Source organism: Panulirus ornatus, chromosome 34 (genome assembly GCF_036320965.1).
Source record: "Panulirus ornatus isolate Po-2019 chromosome 34, ASM3632096v1, whole genome shotgun sequence".
Taxonomy (NCBI): Eukaryota; Metazoa; Arthropoda; class Malacostraca; order Decapoda; family Palinuridae; genus Panulirus; species Panulirus ornatus.
In genome coordinates, this window is record NC_092257.1 from 5,935,678 (window position 1) to 5,963,492 (window position 27,815).

Below are 27,815 nucleotides of genomic sequence, written 5' to 3' on the forward strand. Positions count from 1 at the left end.
GTCTCTCACTTCTTGTTTACTCCACCTCTGACACATATGTCCTCTTTGTCGATCTTTCTGCACTCATTCTCTCCATGTGACCAAACCATTTCAATACACCCTCTTCTGCTTTCTCAACCACACTCTTATTATTACCACACACCTCTCTTACCCTTTCATTACTTACTTGATCAAACCACTTCACACCACATATTGTCCTCAAGCATCTCATTTCCAACACATCCACCCTCCTCCACACAACCCTATCTATTACCCATGCCTCACAACCATATAACATTGCTGGAACCACTATTCCTTCAAACATAACCATTTTTGCTTTCTGAGACAATGTTCTCGCCTTCCACACATTCTTCAACGCTCCTAGAACCTCTGCCCATCCCCCACCCTGTGACTCACTTCTGCTTCCAAGGTTCCATCCGCTGCCAAATCCACTCCCACATATCTAAAACACTTTACTTCCTCCAGTTTTTCTTCATTCAAACTTACCTCCCAATTGACTTGTCCCTCAACCCTAATGAACCTAATAACCTTGCTCTTATTGACATTTACTCTCAGCTTTCTTCTTTCACACACTAACAAACTTAGTCGCCAACTTCTGCAGTTTCTCACCCGAATCAGCCACCAGCGCTGTATCATCAGCGAAAAACAACTGACTCACTTCCCAAGCCCTCTCATCCACAACAGACTGCATACTTGCCCCTCTCTCCAAACACTTGCATTCACCTCCCTAACAACTCCATCCATAAATAAATTAAACAGCCATGGAGACATCACACACTCCTGCTGCAAACTGACACTAACTGGGAACCACTCACTTTCTTCTGTTCCTACTCATGCACATGCCTTACATCCTTGATAAAACCTTTTCACTGCTTCTAACAACTTACCTCCCACACCATATACTCTTAATATCTTCCACAGAGTATCTCTATCAACTTTATCATATGCCTTCTCCAGATCCATAAATGCTACGTACAAATCCACCTGCTCTTCTATGTATTTCTCACATGCATTCTTCAAAGCAAACACCTGATCCACACATCCTCAACCACTTCTGAAACCACACTGCTCCTCCCCAATCTGGTGCTCTATACATGCCTTGACACTTTCGATCAATGCCCTCCCATATAATTTCCCAGGAATACTCAACAAACTTGCACCTCTGTAATTTGAACACTCACCTTTATCCCCTTTGCCTTCGTACAATGGCACTAAACATGCATTCTGCCAATCACTCAGGCACTTCACCATTAACCATACATACATTGAATATCCTCACCAACCAGTCAAAAACAGTCACCCCCTTTTTTAATAAATTCCACTGCAATACCATCCAAACCCGCCGCCTTGCCAGCTTTCATCTTCCGCAAAGCTTTCACTATCTCTTCTCTGTTTCCCTAAAATCTAATGATACTCTCTCACCCCAACTCTCATTTGCCCTTTTTTTCTCCTTTTGCACCTTTCAAATATTCAAATATTTAAAAAGAGTGTGGCACTGGGGTCTCATCCGTAAGCTCCCCTCTTTTGGCTTCCTTCCCTCGTTTACCTTTCTCTCTGGCCAATCTATCTCCATGGTTGTTGACAGATCAGCCTTTCCTTCTTTCTCCATCAACAGCGGTGTCCCTCAAGGTTCTGTCCAGTCTCCTTCTTATCTCCTTTTTATCTAAGATTTCGTTTCTTCTACAAATAACCAAATGCATTCATACACTGACAATTCAAGAGTGCATTCCTCTACATCCTTCAATTCTGCTTCTTCTATCAATCGATCTGCATCTTGTCTCAACGTCTTCCTCAATAAACTCAACTTGGACAGGATATCTCAGAGGGACACAAAATCTGGTTAAAATTAATGCCTCCATGACCCAGTTTCTGCCCATCTCTCTATCAAATATCCCCATAACTTTCCCCTTTTGTTTGGTGGTTCTGTGATTCCCACCTCTTAACTCAATGAAAATACTTGGTATTACTGTAACATCCAATCTATCTTGGAAACCATCCATTATTGAAATAGTTAAGTATGCCTAAGAGGCTGGGAATCCCGTTTAGATGAAAAAATGTCTGTTCTTCCCAACAGTTGCTCCGTTTACACAAAGACTGATCCATTCTCATATGGAGTACTTCTCTCACATCTGCGGTAGTTCTATCTCTGTATCCTTACTTGACAGAGGCAAAAGTAGTTCAACTTATAAACTCTCCCAGCAAACTTCAAAACTTGACCCTCTTGCCCTATACTACAATGTTGGTTCACTTTCCCTCTTTTATGGGTATCACTTTGGTTTTCGCTTCTGAGAAGTGGCTGCCTATGCACCCCAACCATTAGCTGAAGTTTGGCAAGCCGCTGTGTCACATGATTACTGTGTGGCCAACAGCAACTCAAAGGTAGGCTGTTTTGATCACTCTTTCTTTCCTTACACTTTGAAGTTTTGGAACTCTCTAACATCTCATGTCTTTCCTCAGCACATTTTACAAGATAGGTTTTTCAATTTCAGCAAAATTCATAAACACTTTCCCTTGTCTGTTTTTTCTCCCTTTCATTCAACTCTCTATACTTCAATTAAGGTCCAGCCTTGAAGTGGTGAGAGAGAGAGAGAGAGAGAGAGAGAGAGAGAGAGAGAGAGAGAGAGAGAGAGAGAGAGAGAGAGAGAGAGAGAGCATGATGCTACTTTCAAGTTTTAGTGTCCTGTGAAGGTTTTACGACTCTAACTGCTTGAGGCTACACCACAAGTGAAAAGTCACCTTTGGTGAGGCTGTATCACTGGGAGTACAGTCTTGTCAAAGAACTTCTCAATCCAAAGGTATTGGAATGCTCATTTTGATTTTCCTTGAAATTTTCTGAGACTAATTTTTATTAGACAGGAAGAAAGAAATGACAAGTTCCACTGTACCTTGATCAATTGTGTCGTCAGTTCCTTCTCACGATCAGAGGCTGGCTTGGTTCGAGCAGAAGAAAGCTCTTCATTCAGCTTAGACCGTTCTACAAGTAAGTATGCAATCTGTAATGGAGTCATGAATATATACATCAAAATTTGGTCCATGTTCTGAAATGGTTTCTTCCATCCAATATCTAATTTTATAGTTTTCTAGAGGAGAAAAGTTTACTTATAGCCTAACTTCCATAATCCAGACATATGCATCCACTATTTCATTCCCATGCTGGACTGGAAGTCATTCTAGTAAGATAAGCAGCAAATTATACTAGCACTGAAAATCAAGAGATTACAATTACATGCATTGCAGCTAGTCTGACAGAGATACATGGCTAATTTTCATTATAAGGTTCAGACAAGTTAGAAAAATGGTTTATGGTGGTGATTCTTCCTGCACAAATTCTAAATCAGTTTAAATAATTAACTTACTTTATAATATTATTCTGTCACTTAAGATTATTCATACTGGATCATATACTTGCATAAAAAGAAATTTCATCACTTGCCTGACTACCTTTTCTTAACCCAAGGCTGTATATGAAAGAATGAATGATTCAGGATTCCCATACCTGAATTAACTTAAAATTAAGGTGAACAATATGTACTTAGTGATCAATATGGAAATTTCCAAATTCTGTGCATATCACATAGTGTATCACTGTTAATAATTTTCTGTGGATAATACAGGAACTCGTATACTAAAGAATACAGACATCCTCAACATAGCATCAACATTTATCTCTTTATAAATGTAACAGAATGATGAATTCCAGGGTTGCTAATCCCCTTGGCAGTTTAAAACATTTCAGCACCTTATCAATTGGTCTTCTGCTCAATTTGTTACATGCATATTTGGTATTTTGTCAAGTGTATACATGACATTTAGTCACAGTTTATCACAAGCATCTATAATCCTCTTACTTACTTCATACCCCTGGAGTCCCTTCTATATTCATGAAGCTTCTGCAATGCTCAGGAATCTGACCACATCCACCAGTTAGGGCCAAAGGTCAGGAAATATAATGATTTTGTGTGTCTCTATGTGGGAGAGTGTGCAGGGCAATTACGAAGTAAATGCTCAGTATCTCTATCATAGTAGCTGCATTATGGGTATGAAGGGTTTTGGGATATAGTGAAACAGTGTTTGTAGTGTTAAAGGGAAGAATCATGCTCAAAGCATACACAAGAAATTGTACATCATGTTTATCTGGGGAGTAAGGCTTCTAATGGGTGTATGTCCGGTGTGGTGGGATTTAAAACTGAGTTGGGAGGGTGGTTGTTTTTTGCTTGGTGGATTATTTCAGTTTGTGTTTTTCAGTGTTATATTCATAGGGGGGGGGGAGGAATTTGTGAAAAGAGGCTAATGAAGTGTAAGGCAGGGGCAAGCTTACTTCTACTAGGGGCTGGTGGTTATTAATGGAGTGGTCTGGGTGGGAGGAATCTATCGCTGTTGCAGAGAACTGTGTGCTGATGTGAGATTATATTGGGAGGACCTCTATTCCATTGTGTATATGCTAAGCATCTGGGTTTGCTGGACAGCAAATGATTGTTCTGTGTGCGCTAATTCTAAGTCTGCATACTGCAGCTTTATGTTTGCTTCTGTTCTGGTGCGTATGCAGTTAAATCTTAGAATCAGCTACCTCAGCCTTGAGGTGAGACATACAGCCATCAATAATCTGTAGTGGCATTTAAACACTATTTAACTTGTGTAGAGATTTCCAAGAGGTATGTATGAATTCCGTGCCCTCATGCTGATTAATAATGGGATACTAATGATGAACCCTTGGTAATCACATATGTTTGTGAAAAAACACTTCCAAAAATACCAATTATCTCACTTTATATGACTGAGAATATTCCTCAAGTACCTCATATGATTGGTAGTCAAGATGCATTAGCCAAAGGGCATGTAGCATAAATAAAAAGTCCTCATACGTCTGAAGGCATCAAAGGATAAGTCAAATGACAAGTAGCATACATAATTCGGTCCATGTTTCATCCAGTTGAGTCATTTTTTTTTTTTTTTTGCTTTGTTGCTGTCTCCCGCATTTGCGAGGTAGCGCAAGGATACAGACGAAAGAAATGGCCCAACCCACCCCCATACACATGTATATACATACGTCCACACACGCAAATATACATACCTACACAGCTTTCCATGGTTTACCCCAGACGCTTCACATGCCCTCATTCAATCCACTGACAGCACGTCAACCCCGGTATACCACATCGATCCAATTCACTCTATTCCTTGCCCTCCTTTCACCCTCCTGCATGTTCAGGCCCCGATCACACAAAATCTTTTTCACTCCATCTTTCCACCTCCAATTTGGTCTCCCACTTCTCCTCGTTCCCTCCACCTCTGACACATATATCCTCTTGGTCAATCTTTCCTCACTCATTCTCTCCATGTGCCCAAACCATTTCAAAACACCCTCTTCTGCTCTCTCAACCACTCTCTTTTTATTTCCACACATCTCTCTTACCCTTACGTTACTTACTCGATCAAACCACCTCACACCACACATTCTCCTCAAACATCTCATTTCCAGCACATCCATCCTCCTGCGCACAACTCTATCCATAGCCCATGCCTCGCAACCATACAACATTGTTGGAACCATTATTCCTTCAAACATACCCATTTTTGCTTTCCGAGATAATGTTCTCGACTTCCACACATTCTTCAAGGCACCCAGGATTTTCGCCCCCTCCCCCACCCTATGATCCACTTCCGCTTCCATGGTTCCATCCGCTGCCAGATCCACTCCCAGATATCTAAAACACTTTACTTCCTCCAGTTTTTCTCCATTCAAACTTACCTCCCAACTGACTTGACCCTCAACCCTACTGTACCTAATAACCTTGCTCTTATTCACATTTACTCTTAACTTTCTTCTTTCACACACTTTACCAAACTCAGTCACTAGCTTCTGCAGTTTCTCACATGAATCAGCCACCAGCGCTGTATCATCAGCGAACAACAACTGACTCACTTCCCAAGCTCTCTCATCCCCAACAGACTTCATACTTGCCCCTCTTTCCAAAACTCTTGCATTTACCTCCCTAACAACCCCATCCATAAACAAATTAAACAACCATGGAGACATCACACACCCCTGCCGCAAACCTACATTCACTGAGAACCAATCACTTTCCTCTCTTCCTACACGTACACATGCTTTACATCCTTGATAAAAACTTTTCACTGCTTCTAACAACTTGCCTCCCACACCATATATTCTTAATACCTTCCACAGAGCATCTCTATCAACTCTATCATATGCCTTCTCCAGATCCAAAATGCTTCATACAAATCCATTTGCTTTTCTAAGTATTTCTCCCATACATTCTTCAAAGCAAACACCTGATCCACACATCCTCTACCACTTCTGAAACCACACTGCTCTTCCCCAATCTGATGCTCTGTACATGCCTTCACCCTCTCAATCAATACCCTCCCATATAATTTACCAGGAATACTCAACAAACTTATACCTCTGTAATTTGAGCACTCACTCTTATCCCCTTTGCCTTTGTACAATGGCACTATGCACGCATTCCGCCAATCCTCAGGCACCTCACCATGAGTCATACATACATTAAATAACCTTACCAACCAGTCAATAATACAGTCACCCCCTTTTTTAATAAATTCCACTGCAATACCATCCAAACCTGCTGCCTTGCCGGCTTTCATCTTCCGCAAAGCTTTTACTACCTCTTCTCAGTTTACCAAATCATTTTCCCTAACCCTCTCACTTTGCACAACACCTCGACCAAAACACCCTACCCTATATCTGCCACTCTATCATCAAACACATTCAACAAACCTTCAAAATATTGACTCCATCTCCTTCTCACATCACCACTACTTGTTATCACCTCCCCATTTGCGCCCTTCACTGAAGTTCCCATTTGCTCCCTTGTCTTACGCACTTTATTTACCTCCTTCCAGAACATCTTTTTATTCTCCCTAAAATTTAATGATACTCTCTCACCCCAACTCTCATTTGCCCTCTTTCACCTCTTGCACCTTTCTCTTGACCTCCTGTCTCTTTCTTTTATACATCTCCCACTCAATTGCATTTTTTCCCTGCAAAAATTGTCCAAATGCCTCTCTCTTCTCTTTCACTAATAATCTTACTTCTTCATCCCACCACTCACTACCCTTTCTACTCAACCCACCTCCCACTCTTCTCATGCCACAAGCATCTTTTGTGCAATCCATCACTGATTCCCTAAATACATCCCATTCAGTCATATATTGTTTTATTTTGAAAACTATGTTCTGGTTAAATGTAACAACAAACTAATGACATCTTCTCAGAATATGTGAGAACATCCTGTGTGTACAATTTTTCTTTAATATCTGGTCTATCCCAGCAAAAGGGTTACTTAAATCAATCTAAAAGGACAGGAAGAAAATGAACTACGTGGCTGTCAGTGACTTCAATCTTTGACCTTTTGACCGTAAAACTAAGGGGAATCAGCCTTGCCCCTAATATGTGCCACGTCTTTACAAAATCCATCCCGCAGAATTGAAGTTCTCATGTAAAAAGATCTTTGATCACAATATCAAACAGAATCTCCCTTTCCCATGGCTAAATTTTAAAAAATATCCATTCTGTAAAACTGAACAGAATCAAAAAATAATTTGCAAGTGTGGCAGTGACCTTTACCTCAGGTTTTCTGACATCAAAATTAACCCTGCCCTATAGTAAACAAGCTAAGTATCAAAGATAGCTATCTGCTAAACTTGAATTATTGTAGCAGTGAAAAATGTGTGGTACAACAATTATGGTGGGATGAAGAAGTAAGATTATTAGTGAAAGAGAGGAGAGAGGCATTTGGACGATTTTTGCAGGGAAATAATGCAAATGACTGATGTATAAAAGAAAGAGGCAGGAGGTCATGAGAAAGGTGCAAGAGGTGAAAAAGAGGGCAAATGAGAGTTGGGGTGAGAGAGTATCATTAAATTTTAGGGAGAATAAAAAGATGTTTTGGAAGGAGGTAAATAAAGTGTGCAAGACAAGGGAACAAATGGGAACTTCAGTGAAGGGGGCTAATGGGGAGGTGATAACAAGTAGTGGTGATGTGAGGAGATAGAGTGAGTATTTTGAAGGTTTGTTGAATGTGTTTGATGATAGAGTGGCAGATATAGGGCGTTTTGGTCGAGGTGGTGTGCAAAGTGAGAGGGTTAGGGAAAATGATTTGGTAAACTGAGAAGAGGTAGTAAAAGCTTTGCGGACGATGAAAGCTGGCAAGGCAGCGGGTTTGGATGGTACTGCAGTGGAATTTATTAAAAAAGGGGGTGACTGTATTGTTGAATGGTTGGTAAGGTTATTTAATGTATGTATGATTCATGGTGAGGTGCCTGAGGATTGGCGGAATGCTTGCATAGTGCCATTGTACAAAAGCAAAGGGGACAAAGGTGAGTGCTCAAATTACAGAGGTATAAGTTTGTTGAGTATTCCTGGGAAATTATATAGGAGGGTACTGATTGAGAGGGTGAAGGAATGTACAGAGCATCAGATTGGGGAAGAGCAGTGTGGTTTCAGAAGTGGTAGAGGATGTGTGGATCAGGTGTTTGCTTTGAAGAATGTATGTGAGAAATACTTAGAAAAGCAAATGGATTTGTATGAAGCATTTATGGATCTAGAGAAAGCATATGATAGAGTTGATAGAGATGCTCTGTGGAAGGTATTAAGAATATATGGTGTGGGAGGCAAGTTGTTAGAAGCAGTGAAAAGTTTGTATCGAGGATGTAAGGCATGTGTACGTGTAGGAACAGAGGAAAGTGATTGGTTCTCAGTGAATGTAGGTTTGCGGCAGGGGTGTGTGATGTCTCCATGGTTGTTTAATTTGTTTATGGATGGGGTTGTTAGGGAGGTGAATGCAAGAGTTTTGGAAAGAGGGGCAAGTATGCAGTCTGTTGTGGATGAGAGACCTTGGGAAGTGAGTCAGTTGTTGTTCGCTGATGATACAGCGCTGGTGGCTGATTCATGTAAGAAACTGCAGAAGCTGGTGACTGAGTTTGGTAAAGTGTGTGAAAGAAGAATGTTGAGAGTAAATGTGAATAAGAGCAAAGTTATTAGGTACAGTAGGGTTGAGGGTCAAGTCAATTGGGAGGTAAGTTTGAATGGAGAAAAACTGGAGGAAGTGAAGTGTTTTAGATATCTGGGAGTGGATCTGGCAGCGGATGGAACCATGGAAGTGAATCATAGGTCGGGGAGGGGGCGAAAATTCTGGGAGCCTTGAAGAATGTGTGGAAGTCAAGAACATTATCTCGGAAAGCAAAAATGGGTATGTTTGAAGGAATACTGGTTCTAACAATGTTGTATGGTTGCAAGGCGTGGACTATGGACAGAGTTGTGCTCAAGAGGGTGGATGTGCTGGAAATGAGATGTTTGAGGACAATATGTGGTGTGAGGTGGTTTGATTGAGTAAGTAATAATAGGGTAAGAGAGATGTGTGGTAATAAAAAGAGTGTGGTTGAGAGAGCAGAAGAGGGTGTTTTGAATTGGTTTGGTCACATGGAGAGAATGAGTGAGGAAAGATTGACAAAGAGGATATATGTGTCAGAGGTGGAGGGAACGAGGAGAATTGGGAGACCAAATTGGAGGTGGAAAGATGGAGAGAAAAAGAATTTGAGTGATCGGGGCCTGAACATGCAGGAGGGTGAAAGGTGTGTAAGGAATAGAGTGAATTGGAACGATGTGGTATACCAGGGTCGACGTGCTGTCAATGGATTGAACCAGGGCATGTGAAGCGTCTGGGGTAAACCATGGAAAGCTCTGTGGGGCCTGGATGTGGAAAGGGAGCTGTGGTTTCGGTGCATTATTACATGACAGCTAGAGACTGAGTGTGAACAAATGGAGCCTTTGTTGTCTTTTCCTATCGCTAACTCGCACACATGAGGGGGGAGGGGGTTGTTATTTCATGTGTGGCGAGGTGGCAATGGGAATGAATAAAGGCAGACAGTATGAATTATGTACATGTGTATATAAGTACATGTCTGTGTGTGTATACAGTGTCAGCGGAAAGAAATGACTCCTCCCATTGAAACGCAATGGAAAATACATCTCCAAAAAGACAACCACAAACCACCTTATGTTAGCGGTGGCTCTCTCTGGCGACATCTGGAATGTTTTCACGCCTCGAGTGTAGCCCAGGGCGACTGACTGCCCCAGCTGCACGAAAACTCTGCGGTGTGTAGACATATCATTTTAGCACTCCTGCCTGTGCTACCTCCCAGATACCGCCCAACGCCATTTCGTGTCCTTATAGTGCCCCACATCAGTAAATATGGGTCAAACCATGACATCGAATTAGGAGAGGTCCTGTATCCTCGCTTTGAGGGAGGAAAACGTCTCCATTAAAGATATTTGTGCCCGAGTTGGACGTTCTCGGTCCGTCTTGAGGCTTCTCACTGTCGGCAGGGCGCTTGCCCCCAACCAGGTTCTGGCCCCCTAAACCACGCTCAGGGAGGCCAAGAAAAACCTCTCAGAAGACAGACAATATCCTACGGTGTGAAGTGTTGAAAAACCCATTCATTATGTCCACAGAACTCAAGAAAATGTACCCTGAGCTGCTAGGAAACACTGCTACCCTGCAACATTCGCGAACACTTGCAGCATCACCTCCACCTCCCATCACGACACGCAGCAGTGAAGCCACTTGTAACAGCCGGCATGAAGCACCGTAGACTTCAATTTGCACGAAGATACCAAGACTGGACCCCAGAGAAATGGATGCAGACCTGTTTCTTCGATGAATCGACCTTCAAGACAGTAGGTATTTGTGTTAAGCGCTGCTGCCGAAGCCCAAACTCCAACCGCTACCATCCTAGATACACCACAAAAGTCGTCATACACCCTCCTTCAGTGATGGTTTGGGGAATTTCCAGTGCCGCTAACAGAGCTGAGGACTTATTTTTTCTCCCTGAAAATGAGACAATGCGTGCTGCAAATGATTTGGATGTGCTGAAGGATCACAGGCACCATTTCTATGACCTTCATCGGCCCAAAGGCGTGTTTATGCATGACAGGGCCCCGTCATGGCTCAGACCTAGTCAAAAAGTGGCTGGAGGACACGAACAATGAAGTGCTGGAGTGGTCGGGAAATTCCCCAGATCTTAACCCAATTGAGAATGCCTGGGCACACATCAAGCATGAGTTATCCCTTATCCAGACGACGTCCGTCCCACGCCTTAAAGAGGCGATCACCAAGGTGTGGAAAAATATTGACAAAGAATACTTCAGATCCTTGGCCAGGAGCATGCCAGGCAGTCTTGAAGAAGTTAAGAAGCTTAGAGGAGACATCATGAAGAATTGGGATGAATAAAAATACCCTGATTGATCATTTTGTTCCCCTATTTCCCATATTTGGTGTTTGTTTTCATTACGGGTGTCATTTCTTTCCGCCGACACTGTATATATGTATACGTTGAGATGTATAGGTATGTATATTTGCATGTGTGGACGTGTATGTATATACATGTGTATGTGGGTGGGTTGGGCCATTCTTTCATCTGTTTCCTTGCGCTAGCTCGCTAACACGGGAGACAGCGACAAAGCAAAATAAATAAATATAAAGAGGTAAATAAAGTGCGTAAGACAAGGGAGCAAATGGGAACTTCAGTGAAGGGCGCAAATGGGAGGTGATAACAAGTAGTGGTGATGTGAGAAGGAGATGGAGTGAGTATTTTGAAGGTTTGCTGAATGTGTTTGATGATAGAGTGGCAGATATAGGGTGTTTTGGTCGAGGTGGTGTGCAAAGTGAGAGGGTTAGGGAAAATGGTTTGGTAAACAGAGAAGAGGTAGTGAAAGCTTTGCGGAAGATGAAAGCCGGCAAGGCAGCAGGTTTGGATGGTATTGCAGTGGAATTTATTAAAAAAGGGGGTGACTGTATTATTGACTGGTTGGTAAGGTTATTTAATGTATGTATGACTCATGGTGAGGTGCCTGAGGATTGGCGGAATGCGTCCATAGTGCCATTGTACAAAGGCAAAGGGGATAAGAGTGAGTGCTCAAATTACAGAGGTATAAGTTTGTTGAGTATTCCTGGTAAATTATATGGGAGGGTATTGATTGAGAGGGTGAAGGCATGTACAGAGCATCAGATTGGGGAAGAGCAGTGTGGTTTCAGAAGTCGTAGAGGATGTGTGGATCAGGTGTTTGCTTTGAAGAATGTATGTGAGAAATACTTAGAAAAGCAAATGGATTTGTATGAAGCATTTATGGATCTGGAGAAGGCATATGATAGAGTTGATAGAGATGCTCTGTGGAAGGTATTAAGAATATATGGTGTGGGAGGAAAGTTGTTAGAAGCAGTGAAAAGTTTTTATCGAGGATGTAAGGCATGTGTACGTGTAGGAAGAGAGGAAAGTGATTGGTTCTCAGTGAATGTAGGTTTGCGGCAGGGGTGTGTGATGTCTCCATGGTTGTTTAATTTGTTTATGGATGGGGTTGTTAGGGAGGTAAATGCAAGAGTTTTGGAAAGAGGGGCAAGTATGAAGTCTGTTGGGGATGAGAGAGCTTGGGAAGTGAGTCAGTTGTTGTTCGCTGATGATACAGCGCTGGTGGCTGATTCATGTGAGAAACTGCAGAAACTGGTGACTGAGTTTGGTAAAGTGTGTGGAAGAAGAAAGTTAAGAGTAAATGTGAATAAGAGCAAGGTTATTAGGTACAGTAGGGTTGAGGGTCAAGTCAATTGGGAGGTGAGTTTGAATGGAGAAAAACTGGAGGAAGTAAAGTGTTTTAGATATCTGGGAGTGGATCTGGCAGCGGATGGAACCATGGAAGCGGAAGTGGATCATAGGGTGGGGGAGGGGGCGAAAATTCTGGGGGCCTTGAAGAATGTGTGGAAGTCGAGAACATTATCTAGGAAAGCAAAAATGGGTATGTTTGAAGGAATAGTGGTTCCAACAATGTTGTATGGTTGCGAGGCGTGGGCTATGGATAGAGTTGTGCGCAGGAGGATGGATGTGCTGGAAATGAGATATTCTGAGGACAATGTGTGGTGTGAGGTGGTTTGATCGAGTGAGTAACGTAAGGGTAAGAGAGATGTGTGGAAATAAAAAGAGCATGGTTGAGAGAGCAGAAGAGGGTGTTTTGAAGTGGTTTGGGCACATGGAGAGGATGAGTGAGGAAAGATTGACCAAGAGGATATATGTGTCGGAGGTGGAGGGAACAAGGAGAAGAGGGAGACCAAATTGGAGGTGGAAAGATGGAGTGAAAAAGATTTTGTGTGATCGGGGCCTGAACATGCAGGAGGGTGAAAGGAGGGCAAGGAATAGAGTGAATTGGAGCGATGTGGTATACCGGGGTTGACGTGCTGTCAGTGGATTGAATCAAGGCATGTGAAGCGTCTGGGGTAAACCATGGAAAGCTGTGTAGGTATGTATATTTGCGTGTGTGGACGTATGTATATACATGTGTATGGGGAGGGGGGTTGGGCCATTTCTTTCGTCTGTTTCCTTGCGCTACCTCGCAAACGCGGGAGACAGCGACAAAGTATAATAAAAAAATAATAATAAAATATATTTCTCACAATAGTCTCCCAATTCTATGCAGTATGAAAGATACACATACCTGTTCTCCTAGTGAGCTCTGAGCCATATCATCTAACCCCTCACTTAAAAGCATGGTAGAAATTGCTTGTGTCCCAGCCAGTAGTGCCTCTAAGTCCTCCTTCAAGCTTCTTACCTCATCATCAAGTTCTTTTACCCGTTCTTCACATTTGGCACGCAAGTGTTCAGTATATTTCTCCAGTTCCTGAAGCAAAGTTTACTTATAACTTGAAAAATTCTTGTCAGCTTTTCTGCTGCACTTCAGTGTCATGCCTCACTGAATATGAAAAGAGTTACCTTATAAAAGATATGACATTCAACACTGTTATAATTTATCAGGTACACATATTGTACTGGACCTGATAATGTGCTACCCAGTGCCTTATAACAGATCCTTCCTTCTCTCCTTGGAGAATACCTAACATGAAATTAATATAAGATGCAGATAAAAATGCCAACTGAGTACAAATTTATAAGAAAAATAAATTTTGAGGATTTTCATGAATATGCACACATCAGAAGACGATACTGTGGATATAGTTAGTAAGGATCATATGGAATATGCAGGAAGTTTGTTTAAAAGTTAGAGTAAACTTGAATTAATCTGCTAATGTTGTGTCTGGATGGATCTTCCTGGTGACCTTAACCATAAATCACATGAGAAACAGTTTGTCTTGAATCAACAGTGATGTAAGAATATACACTGCATGAAGTAAGAATGTAAAATGGAAGATCTAATTGAAAAAAATCGAAATAAACTGGATTACAGAATTTCTCTCTGTACTAACAAAACATAAAAAAACACAATTTGAGTTAACAGCATTATATCTGGCAGAAAAGAACCTCCTATAACTACAATAATAGTCTTGATCAACTGAATTAGAAAGGTATAATATTCTATTTCTATTTATCTGTTAATTCCATTCCCATTTCCTGATGGAGGGTGGGGGGAGGAAATCCAGGACATATAGCCTCAAGGATTTCTCATGCATACACTCAACCTATACAGCATGCAGCACGACAAAGTGAACATAAGCTACCAACGAAATAGATCATTTCATCATCATTCAATCACACAGCAAGCTAAGAGTTTCAGTCAGATATAGTTCTCACTCTGACATTTCATCCAAAAAAAAAAAAAAAAAAAAAATCACTTCCTTGATGCCATTATTTGAAATACCCTAACACTTAAAAGTTTGCTTATAAAATGTGTCCCTCTCTTTAACCCTTTTTGGCGCTGATTTAAAAAAAAAATCTTATCTTTACAGTGGTATTAGAGTATGTGGTGTGGGAGATAAGTTGTTAGAAGCAGTGGAAAGTTTTTATCAAGGATGTAAGGCATGTGTACGAGTAGGAAAAGAGGAAAGTGATTGGTTCCCAGTGAATGTCGGTTTACGGCAGGGGTGCATGATGTCTCCATAGTTGTTTAATTTGTTTATGGATAGGGTTGTTAGGGAGGTAAATGCAAGAGTTTTGGAGAGAGGGGCAAGTATGCAATCTGTTGTAGACGAGAAGGCTTGGGAAGTGAGTCGTTGTTCGCTGATGATAAAGCACTGGTGGCTCATTCGGGTGAGAAACTGCAGAGGTTGTTGTGACTTAGTTTGGAAAAGTGCGTGAAAGAAAAAAGCTGAGAGTAAATGTGAATAAGAGCACGGTTATTAGGTTCATTAGAGTTGAGGGACAAGTTAATTAGGAGGTAAGTTTGAATGGAGAAAAACTGGAGGAAGTGAAGTGTTTTAGATATCTGGGAGTGGATTTAGTAGCAGATGCAAGTCACAGGGTGGGGGAGGGTGTGAAAGTTCTGGGAGTGCTGAAGAATGTGTGGAAGGTGAGAACGTTATCTCGAAGAGCAAAAATGGGTATGTTTGAAGGAATTGTGGTTCCAACAATGTTATATGGTTGCAAAGCATGGGCTTTTGATAGGGTTGTGCGGAGGAGGGTGGATGTGTTGGAAATGAGATGTTTGAGGACAATATTGGGTGAGAGGTGGTTTAATGTGGTTTAATCGTAAGTAATGAAAGGGTAAGAGAGATGTGTGGTAATAAAAAGTGTGTGGTTGAGAGAGCAGAAGAGGGTGTATTGAAATGGTTTGGTCACATGGAGAGAATGAGTGGGGAAAGATTGACAAAGAGGATTAAGTGTGTCAGAGGTGGAGGGAACAAGAGAGCACAATACCAAATTGGAGGTGGAAGGATGGAGTGAAAAGGATTTTGAGCGATCGGGGCCTGAACATACAGGAGGGTGAAAGGTGTGCAAGGAATAGAGTGAATTGGAATGATGTCATGTACTGAGGTCGACATGCTGTCAATGGATTGAACCAGGGCATGTGAAGCATCTGGGGTAAACCATAGAAAGTTTTGTAAGGCATGAAAGTGGAAAGGGAGCTGTGCATTACACATGACAGCTAGAGACTGAGTGTGAATGAATGTGGCCTTTGTTGTCTTTTCCTAGAGCTACCTCGAGCACGTGCAGGGGGAGGGGTGTGCCATTTCATGTGTGGCAGGGTGGCATCAGGAATGGATGAAGGCAGCAAGTATGAATATGTACATGTGTATATGTGTATATGTCTGTGTATGTATATGTATGTATACATTGAAATGTATAGGTATGTATATGTGCATGTGGGGGAGTTTATGTATATACATGCGTATATGGGTGTATGGGAGTTTATGTATATACATGCGTATATGGGTGGGTTGGGCCATTCTTTTGTCCGTTTCCTTGCGCTACCTCATTAACACAGGAGTAAATAACAGTGGTAATTGCATACTCCACTTCTTTTTGATTACAAGAAATATATAGGAGTCACTTAAATGCTCTTGGTTTTATGGGTGAAGCACATCATCATCTGGGTGTGAAATCAGCCCATCATTGCAGCCAGATATATATGCATTTTCCTCATTTCTATTGCATCAAAAACATGTTTGTGTAAGCACTTTCGGTGTGTTAGCACAGATTAGTTCAAAGAAATATCTATCTTCCGTTTAATCAATAAGAATTAGAGAAAAACTCCTTATAAACTCTATTGTAAAGTCTTCTTCGCTGTGGCAGCATAACAACATATTCCTCCCTCTGGCATCTTGAGAGCAATCAAGCCCATAAACTCCTCATTTTCTTTTGTATTAGTGAGGGTCATAGTCTCTGGCAACTTTCTTTGATCCACAGCAAATTGCAAAGTGGAAAAGACTGGGTTCACAGTGAAAACATTAAAGGTTTACATACCTTCATCTCATAAGCTATATCATCCTAAATTCATCACTAATCTCATACCTGCCAGACATTCTACATAACTATGACTGCTAATGATTTTCTATGCAATACCATACTGTTGAAGTGATTCATCTTTATCTATACCTATACATATCAAGGTTTTATGTCCATACATGGTTTAATACAAATAAATCATCATGCAAATTTCTTTCACAATCTACATTCCATTCATTCATTGGGCTATCAGAGCATCTCCATCTTCACTTCATGTGAGTTCTGTTTTCCTACTGCCATCCTCTTTGACTATCACTTCTATATCCTCCTCCTTCACAACATCTAATTCTTACCCAGTCACACTGGTATTACAATTAAACTGATCATCTTCAAACACAAAGATGTTAATCTTACACTTATGTACCATTGTTCTAAACACATCAAAGTAACAAAATGTTCTGCCTAGTTCCTCCTTTAATTCAGATTAGATAACAGCATATCTGCTTACATTAACTGGTTGATTCCACACCATTTAACCCTTCTCTCACATAATGCTACATTCAAAATATGAAAGACTCATGGCAAAGATACACAATCATAATGCAGTCACACTTTATGGCTTCAAAATTCAAGGTAAAACTATAATGAGTTCATAAGATATTTACCACTTTCTCCTCGTCATACTGTCTTCTCAGTTTGTCATTAATGTGGCGGGCTGCTTTTAAATTAGCTTCGGCATCCACTACCCAGTGCCATACATGTAGAGTTCGTGAACTAGGATCCAGTGTCTCCCATTCCATCCCTTCAATGCTAAACCTTCGACGTAAACATGTCCATTCATCTTCAACCTATCAAAATGAAAATGCTCCATTAATGAACCTTTATAACAAGCACAGGGCATCATAACATAAACAAAATTTTACAACAGATGAAATAACAAACAAAAACTATGCATTTCTGGTATTTAACAATTTTTCATATCGATATTCTAATTCTTTTTATCATTCTTTTTTGCTGTGACCTACTTTATAGATATCAACCAACAAAAAAATGCACACATACTTACCACACTGTCATCCCCATCCATTGTTATTGAGCAGAATCCTCACTTCCTATTACTGTTGGATCATAGTGCCTGTAAAATGAAATGAAAACTTACAAATGTAAGCAAGGCTTAGAAAAAGAGGGATATTGGGAGGTCAATGAATAAATACATACAGTGTTACTCACTGAAGAGCCTTTTGATAATTCCAGCCATTTAAGCATATTTGGGGTATGTATTTCTAACTTTAGTTTGTCACTAAAAAGTTTCTGATCATATTTTGGTGTACAAAAATTGAGGTTTCATTTCAGTTCATGGCTGAACAAAAAAAACATCAATTTAATGAAAACAAATAAGAGTTTTTATGGTGGTATACCGGGGTTGACGTGCTGTCAGTGGATGGAATCAGGGCATGTGAAGCGTCTGGGGTAAACCATGGAAAGCTGTGTAGGTATGTGTATTTGCGTGTGTGGACGTATGTATATACATGTGTATGGGGGTGGGTTGGGCCATTTCTTTCGTCTGTTTCCTTGCGCTACCTTGCAAACGCGGGAGACAGCGACAAGCAAAAAAAAAAAAAAAAAAAAAAAAAAAAAAAATGGTGCACTTGCCTAGTTTCTTCTGGATTTTTTTCATGTGCTTCTTAACTGCCTGATGACCATTAAACGATAGAGAATATTTCATCATGGAAGACAGGTGTGTGTTGCTCAGTTTAATGTATGAGTTTTGCAACATTAGTAATGATTTCAAATCAGACTTCAGACAGCAAATACATCTCTAACTATCTATAAAAATTGTGCGACTAATAAATGTAAAACTGCAGAATCATGGTAATAAATGCTAAAATCCTTAGTGGATGGTAATCAAGCGAATTTTTTTTATGTTGAGGGCTCCAGTCACGGAAAAAAGTCCACAATAAGATCAGACCTTAATAGAAGTATACAGAGAATTATGAAACGGAAAAAGAAAAGACAAGGGAAAGCATTCTTTGAAGTATTCAACTTCAGAAAACAAAGCTTAACTCTTGTCTCAAATCAGCTACTAGACAAGGTTATAATCTATCTTGTCATACATACATCAGGCCCATTCACACTTGTCTCACACTCTATATACACTACCATCATTCCACATCATTCATAGACATATGTACAACCTATCTGCTGCCATGATGTATCAATCAGCCCATGACTGACTTTGCGTCTTTCAAATACTGCATGTTGGATGAGTTTAGAAATGTCTAACGACATGAAGGGATTGATTTCCTACAAAAGGAGGATCCGCATACAACCAATCAAACTCTACAGAGTCTGAACAAAGCACAAGACTAATGTTCTGTTGCAGCCATCTACAGGATAGTAATATGAAAGGGCCTTGTGCTTGCGTGAGGCCCAAGAAAATGACTTCAGAATGCTATAGGTGTCCCTCCTATGACATGCACAAACTAATATCTCCCACGTAGGGTCAGATTCTAATAAGTCTATTGACACCTGAGCTCAATGTTTACCTCTCAAATCTCATGCTGTATTGTGCCATCCAGTGGAGTGCATTTCCTCAATAACAAGTAACTTCATCGTTACTAACCCTACATGCCATCTGAAGTACTCATATAGACGTTATATTTGTTTTCAAATTTTATCGGTATCTTAAATTTTACCTCTCCATCATGTCTTTCAGAACTGGGTTATTGTTGAATTATAAACATGGTGATAGTACAAAAACCACAATCTCAATTCCTTATTTACACACCACACAACAATCACACAAAAAGAATAACGATGCTAAAGCTAGAACATGAATCCAATTTGTGACAGATTACTAAAAAAGTTAACTAAAAAAGTGAACTCCAAATACCACCAGAATTACAAGACACCAAATACCACCAAAATTCAAGAGGATTGCAGTAAAGTCAGTGAAATAGACCTGTAATACTACAGAAGACCCAGTGTACTAATGAAATCTATGTTCATTACAACAACCTATTTCTTTTCTGTAAGCATTTTCATAAATCTGTTTCGTAATCTTCAACTAAACGACATGGCACCAAGATTTCCAGTCTCGGAAAATGAGCATGTCGAGTGAAAATCAATTTCTCTCATAAGAAACAAAAGATCATATCAAAAAATAAAACAACTGAGTGATATGGGCCTCAACTTACATAGGGCGAAACGACAAACTTATGACAGCAAATAACGGTACCAATATAATGGAATGCAATACAAAGTCTAATGTTCAAATGTTTCGCTCGACAGCACTCAGTTCTCTATATATTAGCTACTGATACCACATTATCCTTGTTCCACATGTCTCCATTGCTTTAGGAGATGTATACAATTTTATGACATTCATTTCTTGTATTTTTGATAGCATTTCTAGATTCATGAGACCGTAATGTAAAAAAGTGTTATTAACAGCATCCACTGATATAACTTCCGTTGACAGTAACGAAATAAAACTTCCCTAAGCAGCATAAATCATTATTCTTAACCCTAGAGAATATGATAAAAATCCTAGACCATGACCCCGCAGGTAGGGAGGCGTCAATGACCCATGAGGGTAAGGAGGCGTCAGTGACCTTCGACCTAACCCTAAGGTCAAAGCTTAGGCCCGCTATCATAACAAAGAGCAGTATCAATGTGCTTAAATGGTTAAGGAAATGACAATTAAATCACGGGCACTAATTTTATGATATACCGGTCTCAGGGACGAGGTAGCACCATGTTGACAATTCTATGCTTCCAAAGACTAGTAGTTACTAATACCGTAATGATGGAAATCAGACATGTCAGATAAGAGCTCAAGCAAAGGTCTGCCGAAAGCAAACACCATCAGATAGGGGTCAAGTGAAACTAGAACAATGTCTTATCAGGAAGATCTAATACAGGGGGATAAAACACGGTGTCTCTTTACTTGTTAACTGCACTCTAAGTAACCAGGATCAACCCTATATGGACCACTCTAAGCATCTTTACACCAACATAATCACATATGTACGAGAATATGTACACAACTAACCAGAATAATACTAACCAAACACCAAAATTAGTAAACACTAGTCAATACCTGGGTGGACGCTGAGTAATTAAGTCACACATTGTTGACTTTGGTGTAGATTCAAAGTATCAGTCGCGCTCATTTTCTTTAACCTTTTAAGACCAACAAAATTACTTTGATTATCTGTGTAATCTAAAGCAATGTATAAACATCGTATTATCCTCTACGTTTAGATTTTTTTCTCATACCAACGAAATAATATAACTACTTTAAACATAGATTGAAGAAAATGAATATATTCATAGTGTATTTCCTTTATGATAATCCAAAAAGTATACTATATTCTGATATAATTTATTTGCAGATAATGATACAAAACTAATGAACATTGTCAAAAGACAATTCATGTAAAGATTCAGCAATGTGTTTCAACTGTACCAGATGTTGCACAAGAGTGAGGGGCTGTTTGTGTTGGCGATACGAGCTACGGATAATTATATAATTCATTTTACTCAATAGACGCCGCGATTATAACATCGATGTAAATAGAATTTGCAAATGGATTTCTTTTAGTTACTAGAGCTCCATTTTTAAGTGTAGCGATAACTTTTACAGTATTAAATTACGGTGTTACATATAAAACGGATTCAGTGATACAATTTTTGATATTGCTAAAATCAAGGCATCCGTAATTCACATAAGAACTCACATACCTGTAGCCTCAAAGATACAGCGATACAGTGTGTTCTTGTAAATTATTCTCATAAAAAAGATCCTTTTATCTTACCTGAGATATTAAACGTGATTATCGTATGTTAATCTTGTTTATTGTAAGTTAATTGTCATTAATCTTTTAGGTAACCGTTCAAGGTAGGGAATTTACGTGGAACAAGCTAAACCAGTAACAAGTAAATGGGACTGACATTAGGTAACTATTAAGTTCTAGAATAACAAGGATAAGAGATGGGGCCCCACGAGTACATAGCTCCCTACCCCCCTAAGCACAAACAGGTAACTAGGGGAAACATATATGTACACATGTCGGCTCTGAATGCGAACTATGCACAAATACTTTTGAAGCTTTGTTGTGAGACCTTAAAGTACATTACAATGGGTTAGTCCTAAAGGATGAAGAGGTCGCATTTCTTTTTTAAAACCATAGAGGACATCACACAACGGCATCAGAAGACTTTTCCTTCGCTGGAATGATATATAACATGTTTATGATGGCAGGAAAACATACAATGATAACTTCGTCCACCCTCATACTCGAATATGTCCACTTTATCTCACACAGAATTTAATCACCAATTGGGCATCTGTTGAGGGGGTAAACCTAGAAGATGGACACCCGGTGGTGTTGTGGTGAGGGATGGGAACACCACAACACCCCTTGCAGCTACGGACTGTGGCAAGGTTCTGGTTGTAGTTACGGCAATAACAATAACTCGCTTGAAGGTTATAACAGATCCTCTGAGGCACATGTGAACACTACGTATACCACCAGTCGTAGTACGTGACGCGGTCGTTAACCCGAGTTCGACGACGTCTCCTTCGGGTGGGTGAAGGCCACGGCGTACGTAGCAGGGCCACGGCCTCACTGCTATATACTTCGCGTGCTGACTGACAGATTCCCTTCACTGGAGACTCGGGGGGAGAGAGGAGAGGAGGAGAGGAGGAGGTGTAAAGCAGCAGACATATGGCCCCTTTGCTCTGAGTCACTGACGTCAACACTTTCATTGGTAATCAATATGAAAAAAAAGAAAAACTTGCTGGACGAGAGGACGCAATGATGAAATTTTGACTCTGCCGGGCACACAAGCACCATTTTGGCAAGGGATGTGCTACCGTATATCGGATTCCTCTGTGCTTTGCTCCATAAGGCTTGGGTTAGCGACTCCATGTAGTTCTGTACACCATAGCTGAGGACAACAGCCATGAAGGAGGTAGTGGTCCGTTGCACTGCTATTTGTTAGTTACGATGCTTTGTGACAGGCTACAGTAGCCTTACTGGCCTTACTCCTGTCTGGCAATAGACGATGGGTTAAGTGTGCGACACAGGGACACAAGATGACAAGAATATACCATTTAAGTGACATCTACGCCACAGACTCGGAAATGTCCCCTAGTGGCAAATTTTTTTTGTAAGAACTTGACGCTTGGATGTAATTAATAGTCTAAAAAAAAAAAGTCAGGTTACATGAATTGGCTCAGAAATGTATTCTCGTAGTATGAATCATTAGTTTGGTCAACCTACTTGAAGAGACGTAGTAGATCTGTTAGAGAAGGTATGGAAGAGATGAGTCACAGGGAGTTGACGCTGAGGTAATGAAGATAAAGATACAAGATAATTTTGCACTTTCTTAACTAGATTCGTCCATGATGAAATTGAGTAGTTCTTTGATAAATGTAAAAAGAATCATCAACTATAGAATACACAGAGTAAAAAATCTAATAAAACACTTCCTTACGAATAGATTGATGGATTATTCATAAGTGGAACTAATAAAAATCAGCACATTTAAAAGCTTTGAAATAGAAATAGTTATGTGACTGAGAAAGAAACCTTAATATATTAGACTCCCTCCTCGTGTATACATGTAGGATTAGACTCCCTCCTCGTGTATACATGTAGGTAATCACACATACACATATCAGTCCATAAAATGAAGAACGTAATAACCTAATCCCATCCCCTACACAGCCTAGCACGTTCCTGTGCTGTGTCATCATATATTCAGCAGCGGGTACGCGCGGCCATTTAGTCCATCACTGGCTCGACATGGAAGTGTATCCTGTGGCAGTTGAGGCAACACCTATGCTGAGATTACCTGGGAGCCAACGCTGGGAGACCTACAAGTGGGTGGACCTGGTGCTGCGCGAAGTGCTACACGAATGCATCCTGCCAGCCATCGCTGGAGCTGTGATCGTCTTGTTCGCCGTCAGGGTGAACCGAGTAAGCTAATATTCATTCTAACGTAACCTTTTTTTATGCACGACCTTACGACCCTTGTATACATGACCATACGACCCTTAAGCACGACATCACGACCCTTGTCTGACCCTTACTGGTTAAGTCTTGCCAGGCCGTCATACTAAACGGTCTTACCGTCGAGCTCAAGGGTCGTAAGTCTTGCTCTACTGGTCGTACAGTCGTGCTTGAGAGGTTATTCATATATTTTTCTTTATTCTGGATTATATTTGGATATCTATTTTAGTTTTTTCATGTTTATGGTTTGTGGTAACCTACACAGACACGTCTATTCTTGCTGTTGTCACACGTCTTTCGTACCATAACCCACCATGTTCCGTGTGGAAGGTGATGGGGCTACAGCTCATGGTGGCTTACCTTCACTACTGTTTCCATTGGTGACATGACCAGCTGGTCCCCGGGCAGCAGGAGTCGCCATGGGAAGGACAGAGCACCCCCATGGCCGTGTGGACCTCCTCCGGCAGACCGCCACACTGCTTTCCCCCAGCAACCATACACAGACGCCCTCTACCACACTTCACCACCACCACTGTCTTCGTCCTCTTCCTGCTGGTGTTTAAGGTGCGCAACTGCTTGTTTAGACTTATAGACGGATAGTCCACCTCCATTATTAGGTTCCAGTTACTGATTTTTAAGTTCTTGTTAGAACTATCTAGTTGAAGCTTCACCTCCAACATCTCTTTATGCAGTTCTCAATCGACCTAAGCTACGTAACTGACAAGTAGAACCACACCTCACGCCTTCAAACTCTCTAGCTAGAGTTAATTACCTTCATGTTCTGCGCAATGCCACCTCTCCTGTACCAGGCACTGCTGCTGCCTAACCTTGTTTGTACCTGGTATTCACTGCATGATGGCTCCCGTGCTTTCCTGCCTGACTACACACGCACACAGAGTAGACAGACTGTGAAGAACTGTGTTCGACAATCGTAATTCTTTTTCCTTTCTTTCAGAATTTACTGATATACTGGTGGTGATATTGTTAATATGATCCTTTGAACTCTTTATTGTAACCTCATGTATTCTGTATGATATTCATTGTTTAGAAAAGGTGAATTATAGTGTTATTAGTATTAGATATCAGGGAATATAGAGTTAGCCGAGTTATAGATTGTACGAAGTCAAAATGACCAAATCAAAACGATTCTCTTTATTTAAGGTAACATGTATTTAAACTCGTCAGCACCATCGATATATATTGTGGACTGTTATCAATGGTAGATGGGGTTATAAGATGGATCACACTTCCTGAATGCAAATATTTTGTTGCCAGTACAGACACACGTCTATCAGTGATCTGTGCACTTTAAGAATATATTTCAAGATCCGGCAGTGGCTTTAATGTTGAAGGGAGACATGAAGTTAAAGAACTGAATTGCCACATATTAATGTTGTTTCTGTAGAATTATGTAAATACATGGTTTTGTGACAGACATCCACCACTGAGATTGTCTTGAGATAGAAAGATTAGAATTTATTCCGGTCGTTAAAAGATTTTCAACACAAATGTTCGTGTATAATCTTTTTATGGTGACAATAACAAAAAAAAAAAACATTGTTTTCTTCGGTTCATAACGAATGGTAGCAGTTTGCTGTGTCCTGGGAATATAATTATCCTTATGCACAGATCCAGTTACTGTTTCCAATGTGTATAAACCTAGGTATATTTATGTTATCTATCTAGGTTATTTGGAGCGGGGGGCTGGAAATCCTCCCCTCTCGTTTTTTTTTTTTTTTTTTTTTTTTCCTAAGGTTAAACACAAGTCGTCAGTTTCAGATGAGGCCATGCAGAGTTAGAAAGGCTCAATGAAGCGTGAATTCCACATGATTTCAGTGACAAATTGGTACACATCGACACTCACTCTCAAACAAGACGAAGTTTGGAGCACAACTTACATTGATCATTATGACAACATCGCTGATACAAGACTGCATCTTTCCACTTCTTTTGTCTTTTTTTTCTAAATTTGAAGCCAAAAATGTTTGTTTTTTCTCATAACTGAAAATCCCATTTAATTGGGAGAGGAAAAAAAAATTACTTGAAGCAAATTGCTCTGCAGTGATTACCACACAAGCAAGCAATGGCGTTCGGTCATCGGCTCTCGCTTCCAAAGACACTCTCCAATCCACCTCGACCTTCTATATAACGCACTTCGTTATACGAACAACCGCTACAGCAAACCATGGCCAGAGTTCATAGGAATGCAAATATATATATATATTTTTTTTGCGTATCCTCTTGCAAAAAGCATTGCGTCCTTTGCCTTCAGCATCTCAGACGATGTTCGGCCAGAGATATTTGTCAATTAATAACAAATTATTAAAAAAGAATAATGGAAAACTTAACGTAAATGAAAACTACAACTACATGAATATAAAGGTCAAAATACAAGTCTTTGCTACTTCTAAAATATGATATATATATATATATATATATATATATATATATATATATATATATATATATATATAACTTGGAACTGCCACTACTACTACCCTATCATTTTGCTATGACTCATTACAATCTTTTCACTATATGATCTCAAACCAACTTCATACTGTCTACGATTACCTACCACTTCTACCGTTACTAGTATCTAACTACCAATACTAAACGATGATTCTGAACCAATTTTGCTACATCTAAGCCATTCCATCCTTGCCAAACCTTACCTTATCCTTATCCTAAGATAAGGTTTTGCATACACGGGGACACAGATTCCGTGCACACAAACCTCAGCTGACCTGACCACATAGCCTCAGAACCACCATTTCTCTGCCTCCGCTGACCTGACCACATAGCCTCAGAACCACCATTTCTCTGCCTCAGCTGACCTGACCACATAGCCTCAGAACCACCATTTCTCTGCCTCAGCTGACCTGACCACATAGCCTCAGAACCACCATTTCTCTGCCTCAGCTGACCTGACCACATAGCCTCAGAACCACCATTTCTCTGCCTCAGCTGACCTGACCACATAGCCTCAGAACCACCATTTCTCTGCCTCAGCTGACCTGACCACATAGCCTCAGAACCACCATTTCTCTGCCTCAGCTGACCTGACCACATAGCCTCAGAACCACCATTTCTCTGCCTCAGCTGACCTGACCACATAGCCTCAGAACCACCATTTCTCTGCCTCAGCTGACCTGACCACATAGCCTCAGAACCACCATTTCTCTGCCTCAGCTGACCTGACCACATAGCCTCAGAACCACCATTTCTCTGCCTCAGCTGACCTGACCACATAGCCTCAGAACCACCATTTCTCTGCCTCAGCTGACCTGACCACATAGCCTCAGAACCACCATTTCTCTGCCTCAGCTGACCTGACCACATAGCCTCAGAACCACCATTTCTCTGCCTCAGCTGACCTGACCACATAGCCTCAGAACCACCATTTCTCTGCCTCAGCTGACCTGACCACATAGCCTCAGAACCACCATTTCTCTGCCTCAGCTGACCTGACCACATAGCCTCAGAACCACCATTTCTCTGCCTCAGCTGACCTGACCACATAGCCTCAGAACCACCATTTCTCTGCCTCAGCTGACCTGACCACATAGCCTCAGAACCACCATTTCTCTGCCTCAGCTGACCTGACCACATAGCCTCAGAACCACCATTTCTCTGCCTCAGCTGACCTGACCACATAGCCTCAGAACCACCATTTCTCTGCCTCAGCTGACCTGACCACATAGCCTCAGAACCACCATTTCTCTGCCTCAGCTGACCTGACCACATAGCCTCAGAACCACCATTTCTCTGCCTCAGCTGACCTGACCACATAGCCTCAGAACCACCATTTCTCTGCCTCAGCTGACCTGACCACATAGCCTCAGAACCACCATTTCTCTGCCTCAGCTGACCTGACCACATAGCCTCAGAACCACCATTTCTCTGCCTCAGCTGACCTGACCACATAGCCTCAGAACCACCATTTCTCTGCCTCAGCTGACCTGACCACATAGCCTCAGAACCACCATTTCTCTGCCTCAGCTGACCTGACCACATAGCCTCAGAACCACCATTTCTCTGCCTCAGCTGACCTGACCACATAGCCTCAGAACCACCATTTCTCTGCCT

The 27,815-nt window shown here is 41.0% G+C and overlaps 1 protein-coding gene across 4 annotated transcripts in view; it reads right to left on the minus strand.

The window, feature by feature from the left end:
* Positions 1–20,880, minus strand: part of LOC139759800 (uncharacterized) — a 57,606-nt gene extending 36,726 nt beyond the window's left edge. Inside the window, exons 1-5 of one of the 4 annotated variants that reach the window (XM_071682270.1) lie at positions 20,807–20,880; positions 17,771–17,839; positions 17,370–17,552; positions 13,523–13,705; positions 2,886–2,993 (exon numbers count right to left, since the gene is read on the minus strand). In XM_071682270.1, the coding sequence (XP_071538371.1) occupies positions 2,886–2,993; positions 13,523–13,705; positions 17,370–17,552; positions 17,771–17,791 (495 nt within the window). In that variant the 5' untranslated portion in view covers positions 17,792–17,839; positions 20,807–20,880. Of the gene's footprint in view, positions 1–2,885; positions 2,994–13,522; positions 13,706–17,369; positions 17,553–17,770; positions 17,840–20,773 lie in introns of all 4 variants that reach the window. The other 3 variants (XM_071682268.1, XM_071682269.1, XM_071682271.1) reach the window with 3 other exon arrangements.
* Between the last annotated feature and the right edge of the window lie 6,935 nt (positions 20,881–27,815).